General features: G+C 30.5%; 2 protein-coding genes across 6 annotated transcripts; one reads left to right on the forward strand and one right to left on the reverse strand.

Moving 5' to 3' along the window:
• Positions 1–5,660: 5,660 nt before the first annotated feature.
• LOC140880107 (probable 6-phosphogluconolactonase 2) lies at positions 5,661–9,130 on the forward strand. 5 transcript variants are annotated; one of them, XM_073284221.1, is made up of 4 exons: positions 5,661–5,793; positions 6,912–7,114; positions 7,465–7,600; positions 8,542–9,130. In XM_073284221.1, exons 2-4 carry the CDS (start codon positions 6,942–6,944, stop codon positions 9,028–9,030), a joined length of 798 nt encoding a protein of 265 aa, XP_073140322.1. In that variant the 5' UTR covers positions 5,661–5,793; positions 6,912–6,941; the 3' UTR covers positions 9,031–9,130. The 5 variants fall into 5 exon arrangements, with proteins under 5 accessions (XP_073140322.1, XP_073140321.1, XP_073140319.1 ...); XM_073284220.1 differs by having other exon boundaries at positions 5,706–5,832; XM_073284218.1 differs by having other exon boundaries at positions 5,717–6,272.
• A 222-nt stretch (positions 9,131–9,352) lies between these two features.
• On the reverse strand, positions 9,353–12,934 carry LOC140880106 (fructokinase-like 2, chloroplastic). The gene is made up of 5 exons (XM_073284217.1): positions 12,823–12,934; positions 12,108–12,445; positions 11,356–11,993; positions 10,424–10,895; positions 9,353–9,903 (listed from the first exon to the last, which is right to left on the reverse strand). Exons 1-5 carry the CDS (start codon positions 12,861–12,863, stop codon positions 9,674–9,676), a joined length of 1,719 nt encoding a protein of 572 aa, XP_073140318.1. The 5' UTR covers positions 12,864–12,934; the 3' UTR covers positions 9,353–9,673.
• Between the last annotated feature and the right edge of the window lie 252 nt (positions 12,935–13,186).

Here is a 13,186-nt window from a genome sequence, read left to right on the forward strand (position 1 = left end):
ACATGTTGAGTAACTCGTCAAATATTTTTCTTCTCAAAATCTCCAGTGAAAAAATATAAACCTTATTTATACACTCATTCTTTAACTTCTTTCAAAAACTTAATAATAAATAAACTTTTCGAGTTCGATTTCACGTCTAAAATCGGCAAAACGAGCTGATAAGAGGGACTATTACCCGCTACAACTCATCATTTGATGGAGTGGAACGATCAACCCAACGAACCTAACCATTTTTTAGTTATGCTAGGCTGAACGCGATGAATTGACTCGTAAACCGTCACAACCCACCATTTGATGGAACAAAATGAGAACGGATTGATAAATTATCAACCTAAAATATCTATTTGACGAGCAAATCAACATATCGACCAAACGAACTCAACCCATTCTGACATATGTGACCCACGTCTGATGTAGAATTGAATGCTGAGCCATGAACAGGATACTTCTTATTCAAGGGAATGTCTATGCTAGTACATGTATACTGCTCATGTGCTAAATCCAACGATTCATTTATTTTGCATCTGAGATGTTTGCTATGCTAGTACATGGGTACTGGTCATGTGCTAGATCCAACAGTTCATTTTTCTACATTTGAGATGTTCGCGCGAACATCTCAAATGCAAAATAAATTCGACCGTTGGATCCTCATTCGAGCACTGCCCGAATTGGGTAGCATAGACTGCTCCCTTATTCAACGGTTTGTGTTACACTAGCAATTTGATAGTTTCCTATAAAATGAAACTCATTATATGTATATTTTTATATACTAGTAAAAAGCACGTGCGACGCACGTGAGTACACATAATTTTATTTATAATTTGTGAGTCATATAATTTTGTCATTTCATTTACAATTTGAACATTTTGATTTTGGTAGAAAATTAACATTGTTCATGAATTCAAAAATATTTATTTTAACCAATAAAAAGTGAGTAATATAAGGTTTATATAATTATTAAGTTTGTATAATTATTATTTAACATTTTGTTCCTCATATCTATCTATACAAAAATATCAAGGTTTCAAAAAATATTTTTTTATTTTTATTTTTTTAAATTACTATCGAAAGTTTTAACTTTTTGTTTTTATCTTAGAAAAATTTTGCCATTTCATTCACAATTTGAACATTTTGCATTTGGTAGAAAATTACATTTTACATTGTTCATGAATTCAAAAATATTTATTGTAACCAATAACAGTAAGTAATATTAAGTTTATATATACTTATTAAGTTTGTATAATTATTATTTAACATTTTGTCTTTATATCTATCTATACAAAAATATCAAAGTCTCAAAAAATATTTTTTAATTCTAATTTTTTAAAAATTACTATCGAAAGTTTTAATTTTTTGTTTTTATCTTTTGAAATTATTTAAAAAAATATTTCTTTTAACTGTTTTGGTTGAAAATATACTCGTTATATTGTTCATAGATGTGAAAAATATTTATTTTTAGCCAATTAAAAAATAAGTAATCAGACTGATATAATTATTAAGTTTGTTATTTGTATAACAGCTTCTTCATATCTATACAAAATTATATAAGACTCATAAATATATATCCGTTTTTAATTTTTAATTATAACATGTTTTTAAAATTACTATGATAAGTTTTAATTTTTTTGTTTTTCTCTTTTCAAAACTGATTTCTTTAAAAAATTATTTCCTTTTATTTTAGTTATTTAATAGGTAATAATAACAGATTCAAAACTAATTTCTTAACAAAATTATTTCCTTTTATTTTAGTTATTTAATTAATTAATTAAATGAAAACAAATCCCACCCATTTTGTTTTTCTCTTTCCAAAACTGATTTTGTTACAAAAATATTTCTTTTTATTTTATTTATTTAATCAATTAATTAAATGAAAAAAATCCCACCCAAATTAAAGCATGAAATTATTGAAAATTGTTTTAGGCTTATTATATTGTAACATCTTTTTGATTCATTTATTTTAATCAACTCACTATTACTCAGTAATGAATGCATTTAGTTAATGTGTAACAATTAACAAGCCATGTATTTTGTATTTATTTATATAAAAATTTATACATTTACTTTTTTGTCCTAGCTAATAATTGATTTTTACATTTATATCCTTATTTGTATTAACTTTTACATGAAATTGTGTAGAATAAAAAGGCAAAGTTGTAAATTAACAATTGTAAAATTTTGCTCTTTTATTCACACTTTTAGATAGGTAATAGATAACAAAATTATTTCCTTTTATTTTAGTTATTTAATTAATTAATTAAATGAAAACAAATCCCACCCATTTTGTTTTTCTCTTTCCAAAACTGATTTTGTTACAAAAATATTTCCTTTTATTTTATTTATTTAATCAATTAATTAAATGAAAAAAATCCCACCCAAATTAAAGCATGAAATTATTGAAAATTGTTTTAGGCTTATTAACATTTTTTTGATTCATTTATTTTAATCAACTCACTATTACTCAGTAATGAATGCATTTAGTTAATGTGTAACAATTAACAAGCCATGTATTTTGTATTTATTTATATAAAAAATTATACATTTACTTTTATGTCCTAGCTAATAATTGATTTTTACATTTATATCCTTATTTGTATTAACTTTTACATGAAATTGTGTAGAATAAAAGGGCAAAGTTTTAAATTCATAATTGTAAAACTTTGCTCTTTTATTCACACTTTTAGATAGGTAATAGATAACAAAATTATTTCCTTTTAACAAAATTATTTCCTTTTATTTTATTTATTTAATTAATTAATTAAATAAAAACAAATCCCACCCATTTTGTTTTTCTCTTTCCAAAACTGATTTTGTTACAAAAATATTTCCTTTTATTTTATTTATTTAATCAATTAATTAAATGAAAAAAATCCCACCCAAATTAAAGCATGAAATTATTGAAAATTGTTTTAGGCTTATTATATTGTAACATCTTTTTGATTCATTTATTTTAATCAACTCATTATTACTCAGTAATGAATGCATTTAGTTAATGTGTAACAATTAACAAGCCATGTATTTTGTATTTATTTATATAAAAATTTATACATTTACTTTTATGTCCTAGCTAATAATTGATTTTTACATTTATATCCTTATTTGTATTAACTTTTACATGAAATTGTGTAGAATAAAAGGGCAAAGTTGTAAATTCACAATTGTAAAATTTTGTTCTTTTATTCACACTTTTAGATAGGTAATAGATAACAAAATTATTTCCTTTTAATCAACTCACTATTACTCAGTAATGAATGCATTTAGTTAATGTGTAATAATTAACAAGCCATGTATTTTGTATTTATTTATATAAAAACTTATATATTTACTTTTATGTCCTAGCTAATAATTGATTTTTACATCTATATCCTTATTTGTATTAACTTTTACATGAAATTGTGTAGAATAAAAGAAAAATTTATACATTTACTTTTATGTCCTAGCTAATAATTGATTTTTACATTTATATCCTTATTTGTATTAACTTTTACATGAAATTGTGTAGAATAAAAGGGCAAAGTTTTAAATTCACAATTGTAAAACTTTGCTCTTTTATTCACACTTTTAGATAGGTAATAGATAACAAAATTATTTCCTTTTAACAAAATTATTTCCTTTTATTTTAGTTATTTAATTAATTAATTAAATGAAAACAAATCCCACCCATTTTGTTTTTCTCTTTCCAAAACTGATTTTGTTACAAAAATATTTTTTTTTATTTTATTTATTTAATTAATTAATTAAATGAAAAAAATTCCACCCAAATTAAAGCATGAAATTATTGAAAATTATTTTAGGCTTATTATATTGTAACATCTTTTTGATTCATTTATTTTAATCAACTCACTATTACTCAGTAATGAATGCATTTAGTTAATGTGTAACAATTAACAAGCCATGTATTTTGTATTTATTTATATAAAAATTTATACATTATTTTTATGTCCTAGCTAATAATTGATTTTTACATTTATATCCTTATTTGTATTAACTTTTACATGAAATTGTGTAGAATAAAAGGGCAAAGTTGTAAATTCACAATTGTAAAATTTTGCTCTTTTATTCACACTTTTAGATAGGTAATAGATAACAAAATTATTTCCTTTTAATCAACTCACTATTACTCAGTAATGAATGCATTTAGTTAATGTGTAATAATTAACAAGCCATGTATTTTGTATTTATTTATATAAAAATTTATACATTTACTTTTATGTTCTAGCTAATAATTGATTTTTACATCTATATCCTTATTTGTATTAACTTTTACATGAAATTGTGTAGAATAAAAGGGCAAAATTGTAAATTCACAATTGTAAAACTTTGCCCTTTTATTCACACTTTTAGATAGGTAATATAATAGTTAGTAGATAATAGATATGTCCTAGCTAATAATTGATTTTTACATTTATATCCTTATTTGTATTAACTTTTACATGAAATTGTGTAGAATAAAAAGGCAAAGTTGTAAATTTACAATTGTAAAATTTTGTCCTTTTATTCACACTTTTAGATAGATAATAGATTTGTTTCAACATGTTAGGTACATTTTCCAATAGCGTGTGGAGAAACCCATTTCTAATTTTAAAATATATGATAGATTTTTTTTAAAAACATATTCTATGAAAGAATTAATTTGTAATGTAATGTAATGTACACAATGTTAAGACCGTCACACTTGAATAGTAGAAATAAATATAATATATGTTAAATAGTTTTGTCTTTGTATAATTCCTTCGTCTATATTTTTAATTGTTATTTATTTAATGATAGTTACTCTTTGTCTCGAGAAGTTGGTGGTGGTGGAAGTTGGAGAAAATGAAGAATGTGATGGATGACATCTGAAATCTATTATTTTTTATGTAAACATTGTGATAGGTGATATAAAGTTATTTCTAGTGTCATTCTTGAATTGGAATGAATTTAAATGCCATAATTTCACTTCCCCACATCAAAACTTATCACAAGACATATATCAAACTGAGAGAACAATAGTGTGATAGGAAAGAAACATCACGCATAATTTTTCACAAATAATAGAGTTAGCATGTCAATCCAAATAATAGAAAATACCCATTCGAAGAGAATATACACATGACACATTTTTTGAATTTTTGACCGAAAATTTTTAAAATACAATTTTATTTTTTATTTTTACAACGTTTAAAATTATTGCCAAAAATCCTTCCAAAAAAAAAATTATTGCCAAAGCAGAACAGGTTTCATAATTAAAATTTACCTAAACGTCGAACAAGTGGAATAAAAATCCAATTATAATTTTATATTACTATGTCCATGTATATGATTTCTTACTCATAAGTAAGACTGTCAACCTTGTTAATATTGTGAGGCGAACCCTTATTCAATCCAACTTATTTAAAATATTATTTTTTATGTTAAAAATATTACTTTTAATTTTATATATATATATATATAATCAATATGTTTTTACGAATATATATCCGTAAAACCGTCTCACATAAAACTTACTCTCTCTAACTTTAGTTTTCGAGTTGCAAGTATGCTTATTAGAGAAAACTATATAATCATTATTTTAGAGATTGCAATTATTCTTTAATTGAATTAAATTAGAATGCTTGCGTAAAAGAAAAAGATTAAAGGAAAAGTGAAAGTTCTATGTTGAGCTTGAAGATTTCACCAAAAGTCAAAACAAGTGTAGGAAACTTAACACTCCAAAAGGCAAACTCCTTCTTGCATCAAAATATCCGATTTAAACCGTGCAAGCCACATTTTTTTTAATTGGTTCCATTATTGATGAAAGCATTTGCGACAAAGAAGGTTATGATAATCTTCGAAACTTGTCAGAGTTTTCCTCTCGTAAAAATTATTCCTTTGCATTTTTCTTCAAAAAGTGTTGCCTGTTATTCCCTTTTTTCTCGGTGTTCTATATTTTATTATTATTATATGAACATTGTAATCCGTTTACTTCCCAATTTTCCTGCGACGATCGTTTAGAACACAAGAAATGCCATTTTTTTTGTCAATGGTTATTTTGTGAATGTCACATCAAGAAGACACTATTTGTGCGTGAGAGATAGATGAAAATATTTGCGTGTACATATATACACAGAGACAAATGAAATTAGTTATATGCACACAAATTACCATGATGAGTGTGTATATTTTATGTGTAATTTATGTAAGTAATAAATGTGTGTGTGTATAAAACCAGGCGTAGGCGTTGATAGTTGATTCGCATCTCCTATTCTTCCACCTAAGTCTGTGCTTTCTCTTCTTCTCTGACACCCATCTTTTCTGTAAAAATCTCTCCCTCTCCTTCTCCCTCTAGGGTTGTTTGAGATATTTATGTTATGTTTTTGTGATATCTTCAATTTTTCAAGATTCAATTTTCTTGTTTGGTACTTAGTGGGTCTTCAGAATCTAAGCTTGTGCATGCAAGAATATGCGAATTCAGAAGAATATGTCATCTGGGTTTGACCAAAAATGCTGTTTTTTCTGCTTCTTTTGATTGATTTTAGTGATTTGGGCCTTGAACTTTTTTCGTCCTGATCGTCATAATTGTTTTATTATTGATCGTCTCGTGATATTCTCTTATTTATTATTCTGGTTCAGAGATTTACTTGCAGAGTAGTGATGATTTATGCATATAATGCTGCAAGTATAAATGAGTGTGATTATTTTGATGATCAGTGCATCTTCACTTTACTGGGGTTGTAATTGAATTTTCACAGCTCTGGGACGTGTATGATCATAATGTTGTGCAACTGTGGTAGTTGATTTAATGTCACTGACAATTCTTGATTGCTTATCAGATAATGTGGGGCCAAAAATTTTAATTTCCTTCCTATGGTCAAATTAATTGAGGATTCTCTCTTTTTTCTGTTGTATCTGAACTGGAAGTGATTGCTTTCTTTTTCTCTGTTTTGTGATTGTAGAATTGCGTTTTACAATCCTTGTGAGAAAGCATGGCTTTTTCTGTGGGTAACAAGAATGGTAGAGAGTTGAGAATTCATGAAAATGCAGTTGAGCTGAGCAACAATTTGGCAGAGTATATTGCAGAATTATCCGAGTCTTCTATAAAAGAGAGGGGAGCCTTTGCCATTGCTTTATCTGGTGGTTCGCTTATTACCTTGATGGGGTATTTTCGTGTTTTTCGGTCGCTTGTCTTTGTAACTTGATTATTTCATTTCAATAGATTACAAAACTATTGTCCGCACACCTTTTGTAAAACGTTTCATAACTTGTTATTCGAGCCATGAGGTCATAAGTTTAATACTCCTGGTGCAAAATTCTCTTATATTTCATAAATATTGTTTTTGAGAGCCTACCAATATACACATGTTCTTTCTGGTTTATTAATTTTGGGAATATATTTTTCCAGTCTTCTACTAGATATTTTGAGCGCCCGTATTTCTTGAGCTAAAAAGCTTATAAAAAAAAAATGTTGTTTCTGGTGTAATTCTTGATTCTATTTCTTTTTGTTAGCAGGAAACTATGTGAAGCCCCTTACAACAAGACTGTTGATTGGGCAAAGTGGTATATTTTTTGGGCTGATGAGCGTGTGGTTGCCAAAAGTCATGCCGATAGCAATTATAAGCTTGCAAAGGATAGTCTTTTCTCCAAGGTATCATGCCTTGTGTTGTCTATCCACTTAGCTTGGATGATGCATGATCTTAAGTTTCAGTAATGCGGGTATCAATTATCATTAACATTTCTATTTTAGTGACAAAGCATTTTGGCGTTTTCATACTTTATAATTTATGCGAATCGTAAATAATTTAATGATCCTTTTGTGAATGGTCCTAGCTCCAGCGTATCACCATAATTTATCTTTGATTTAATACATGATAGAAATAATATACGGCCAAGTAAAAAACACACCCACCTTTGCCAAGACAAATTATCCTTATCATAAATGGTATTTTTCTTCAATTGGCATCTCTGGATAAAGATGAACCTGCATATGGACAGAATATCATTAATACTACAATAAAGTCAGTTTCTTCGATGGATAAAAATTTGTTTGAAATGTATAACAAGCTAATTAGGTATAAATCCTGAAGAACATATTGCTTAGGAATCCTAGATGTTTTTGGAGTAGCAGATTTTCAACAAGGCATTTTTTAAGGACAAATAAGGCTTTCTAATCTCTAACAACCACTTGAAGGGAGATTCCCATTATTCTAAAGTTTAATATGCTGATAATTTGTGGTTTGTTGTGATATCGACCTTGTGGAATAAATTCGAACTTTTCAGGCAGTTCTGGTTGTTTTTCCATCCTGCTGATAATGTTGTGCAATTGAACCTAATGAGTAATAGCCTCTGGAGTTTAGGCAAGCCAAAATGAGTATATGCATCATAGGAGAGAGCTCCAACTCCCTCTTTATGCCAGTCACTTCATATCTGATTTTTCGATTCAATTAGTTTTTGATAAATGGCTCAGGGTTTGATCAAATATGCAACATAAGATGGTTGCCTTTTCACTTTTACCAAATACAGTATCTTGGACTTCTTTAAAAACTTCGAAGTTCCGGTTGTTGAACTTTCATTTCCTTGCCATGTCAGGTGCCTATTATCCACAGCCACATGCATTCCATCAACGACTCTGTGACAGCAGAGCAAGCGGCAGAGGACTATGAATTTGTTATCAGACAGCTCGTTAGGACACGTGTGATCAATGTTTCTGATGTTTTCGACTGTCCGAAATTTGACCTTGTCCTCCTTGGAATGGGACCTGATGGCCACATTGCATCTTTATTTCCTAATCACGCTGCGCTACAAGAGAGAGAATTATGGGTGACTTTTATTACAGACTCCCCCAAGCCTCCACCTGAGAGAATCACTTTTACCTTGCCTGTGATAAATTCTGCCTCAAATGTTGCTGTGGTTGTCACAGGTGTCAGCAAAGCCGAAGCTGCACACTTGGCTCTCAACGACATCGGCCCAGAATCTCCTGCGAGGATGGTTTCGCCAATTAACAGGAAGTTGGTGTGGTTTCTTGATGTAGCAGCAGCTTCGAAACTTGAGGGTATAAATTTTTCAGAGTGGAGTTGAGTTTATTACTTCTTGCAATGGCAAAACATGTATGTAGAATATGGATTTGAAAACTGTCAATTTTCAACATCAACAAGGGCTTTATTTTTCTTTTGCCTCCTATTTTCCCCTTTTTTGATGTCGTTTGAATCCACAGAAGGAAAAAATTTATCGTTTCAATTGCTCTTGGAAGTTGGAACTAACTATCTTCTCCTCTCAGTTTCTCCTGTACCATTTAGAGAAACTGAAATAATTAAGGAATTCTTGTTACTTGTTCTTACCCTTTCATTTTTGTCACAAACTTTTAGCCCCTGAATAATAAAAAATTGAGCTCAATCCAGAACATTTCAGCAAGAAATTTCAACCATTTCCACCCATATCTCAACATTCTAAGTCCCAACTCTGTATTGTAGTTTTGACGTCCATGGCAATTATACACTTAATTTAGTCTTTGCATTAAGAACCATATGTTTCTAGTTTCTACCATTGCTATAGTACCAGAACATATAAAATGGATGAATCTCACGAGCTATATCCCGACAACCATAACTCTACTCCGAGAAAGAATGATATCACACAAGATATGCAGTTTTGAGCCTGCAAGACACCAGTTTCCATTTACTAATTAGCGGAATAACATGCAATCATCCGAGCATCACTTTCATCAAGTTGCGGGAGCGGGCACTATTGTTCTGTATTCCCTTTCTGTTATAGATTTTATGCCATTTATATCTGGCTCCACGTCTTCCATGCCTTCTTTCGGGGGGTACCCACGTGATCGAGCCTGCAGCCATTGGTCTATTACACCACAGCTAATGGCGTATTTTATTGTACGCTCCAAATACCCTTTATCACATATCAGATGTGGCTGAACTGTAAGCATCCTCAAGATACCTAAACCAGTATCAAATGAAGTTAGACTATACAGATTGAGAAACGTGAATTTTGAAGATCAAACCTTTCCGAAACAAAAGCATTTTAGATAAACTCTGGGAACCTTTTGTTTTTGTAGCATTGTGGATGAATTATCGATAATCACATGAAAATAGAATTCTGACAAAATGGTAAATATACAATTTAAAGACTCGTGAGTAAAGGAATCCAGAAAATATAAATTAAAGAAATGAAAGCATTCTTTCTTGTATTAAAACTCTCAATCAGAACAATGCTCCTGGTATGGAGATGATAAATGCGCACCAAATTTCTATTCACAGCTGATACTTGAAAAATATTAACATCCAAAAAGGATTAAACTGAAAAAGATAAATCTTTGTCACAAAAAGTAGATTCATCAGAGTTCGCTGCAAGTACCAAATTTGAAGCACGCATAAACTAACAATGATGTCCTCAAGTGGTACTTGTCAAGCAAAGATCTGATGACTCAAACAGTTAAAGGGCCTAATCACAACCTTACCTGCAGCAACACCATCTCCTGATGCAGACATGTCAGCAGTAAAAGGAGTAAGGGGGGCATCCTCCATTCCATGAACTGCACCATTGTGCTCCTTAGTGTAGTAATGAATCTTCGAGGTTCCATTTGTCACAAATAAGACCTTCAGATTTTCATGCCAGAGCTGATTAACCACTTCAGGTGGATAGTGAGTAAATTTAGATCTATCGTTATCTTTTGTGTCGAATTTCTCTGTTGGTGTTATTCCACAAAGAAATTCTAATTCTTGCTTGGTGACCTCAATAATATCTGCAAGATTCCAAGCCTTCTGTATGAATATTTTAGTTTCTTCACAAGATTGCCAAAGGGGCAATGGAAGGTTGAGATCGTAAAATACAACACTTCCCAGCTTTTTTGAGATCTTGATAGCTTGAAATGCTGTTGATCTCATGTTTCTATCGAGGAGACTAAATGTGTTGAAGTAAAACATTTTTGCCTGGAAAACTATTGCTAGTCAACAAATGCATAAAACATAATGTTAAAATACAAAGCATGCATTCTTGAATTATAGAGACAAGTAGAAAGAGAGAGAGAGCACAAAAACGAGAAGGATTAGCATTCCATAATGAACCGGATTTATACACAACAGTCAGCGGGCTAAAACTCTATAAATATCTCTTAGTTTAGATGTTAATAATAATAAGTATGGTGGTAAATATTTCCAAAAACCACATCACGGAAAAACCATAATTTGATGCATCACATTTTTTATTTCTAATGTGCAACATCATGCATAAGTCATAGAAACAAAATAAAGATCATATGAAATGGATAATACATGTAAAACATTTTGAAGCTTGACATTTGTAGAACAAATTATTCAAATGCATGAGCACCCACATGAATCATCATTTTGCAAAAAATTCCATTTACGATTTACAGCTAAGGTAACTGACCTCTTTCAACACATCAATATTGATCTCAGACTTTGTCAAACAATCTTCGGCACATGGTTTTGTACTAGTCATTCTCAATCCACCCCTCTTACCGATTTTCATTTGTGATAAAGCTGTTAACCTTTTACCATCGATGCGTACCGATCTGGTCTGGACCTTGTTGGTATTCAAAAAATACAGCAACGACTGACCATAGGCATCATCACCGAGTTTACCCATGAAAGCAACTTTTCCTCCCAAACTTGCAAGCGCCACCGCAACATTACTTGTACATCCTCCCGAAGCCCGAACAAATTTCTCTGGTGCCCACATGGCATCCTTTCTTCGCTCATGTATTTCATAGTCTATGAGCCGGTTGGCTCGTCTTCCCGATGGCACAAAAGCATGTTGTGCTGCACCAAAGCAGCAAACAAGTGGTGGCCAGCTATATGTGTAGCTAATATCCTCTCCATTCTCTAAGTCAATATCAAGTTCCTCGTCACTATCATCCAAAGTCACACCAAATGTAATTGCCTCGCTATCACTAAATTCTGTCTCCTCGGTTTGGCTCTCCTCCGGATGAGCACTTTTCTTAGTTCTTCTCCTCCTCGTGACCTTTTCAGTAGTTCCTTCCTCCGGGATCCCAGACGCCAAAGGAGCTGCAGATAACAAAGTAGACAAGTTTCATTTCAAACCACTACATGTAAATGAGAATAGATTAAATATTTTCACATTGCATAACCTTTTTTTATGATTTAATACAGAGACTGCACCTTTTTTCCGAGTTCGAGTTCGGGTTTTTTTCGAGTTCTCATTTAAGTCTAACGTTGCTACAATCTCCCCATCGCTCACACTACCATTGGCAACAGAATTTTCATCTGGTGCGTCAGTTGCTGCTTTTTCACTGGTTTTTGCAGAGGCTCGTTTAGTTGTTCGACGAATCCTTTTCTGTTTGATTTCCGCTTCTCCATTTGAGACCTCCTGATCGTACGAGTCATTTTTTTCAGTCCTCAAGACTGCTCTAAGTACTTTGTCATTTACTTGATAATATTGAAGTTGCGCTAAGTTCATATAGGGAAAAGCATTCCAATTTGTGTGCCATTTGTATATTCTGCACAATTAAAAGAAAATAAAGTATATCAATACTCCTTAATCCTTATTTCTCCCTTCTTTTCCTCCAAATTTACGGATCAAAGTTATTTCCATCTCAATTCCGAGGTAGACAGAATCGTGGCCAACTGCTCTTCCTCGAGAAAAAGCCAAATTATGTATAGCCTGGCTACCATATCAGCTATCACAAAAATTCAGGACTTGAAACAAACATATGGAGAGAATCTAAGCAACAAATATGAATGTCATCTACAAGTTAATCATATGAAAAACTATCAAATCGTTATGCGTATCGAAAAATCACGAAGATAGAAGGTAATAAATGGGTTTAAATCTCTTTTTAAAAAAAGAAAAGCAAAACAAATTAAGAAAAAAAACCTGGGCATAAATGAAAATTGCGTGAAAGGCATTGAAGCCATTGATAGATGTTATATTTCTTTCCAGAACCCAGGGGTTTAACACGAGAGTGAAGAACTGAACTAGATAAAGTTTCCATTTTTATCAAATGGTTAAATACATTTGACCCCTTAACTTAAAGATATTTTCACTTTCCACTGTTATTGGTTAACTCAATAATTTATTAATTTTCACATATATTCTCGGGAAAATTTTTTTACCCATATATGATTATGATTATGATTATGATTATGATTATGATTATGATTATTTTACTCAATTAATAAAAAAAATCCAATAACATAATTTTCTTCTCTGATCTAGATATTATTTTGTTTGGTCCAAA

Source organism: Henckelia pumila, chromosome 2, assembly GCF_033568475.1.
Source record: "Henckelia pumila isolate YLH828 chromosome 2, ASM3356847v2, whole genome shotgun sequence".
NCBI classification, from domain to species: domain Eukaryota; kingdom Viridiplantae; phylum Streptophyta; class Magnoliopsida; order Lamiales; family Gesneriaceae; genus Henckelia; species Henckelia pumila.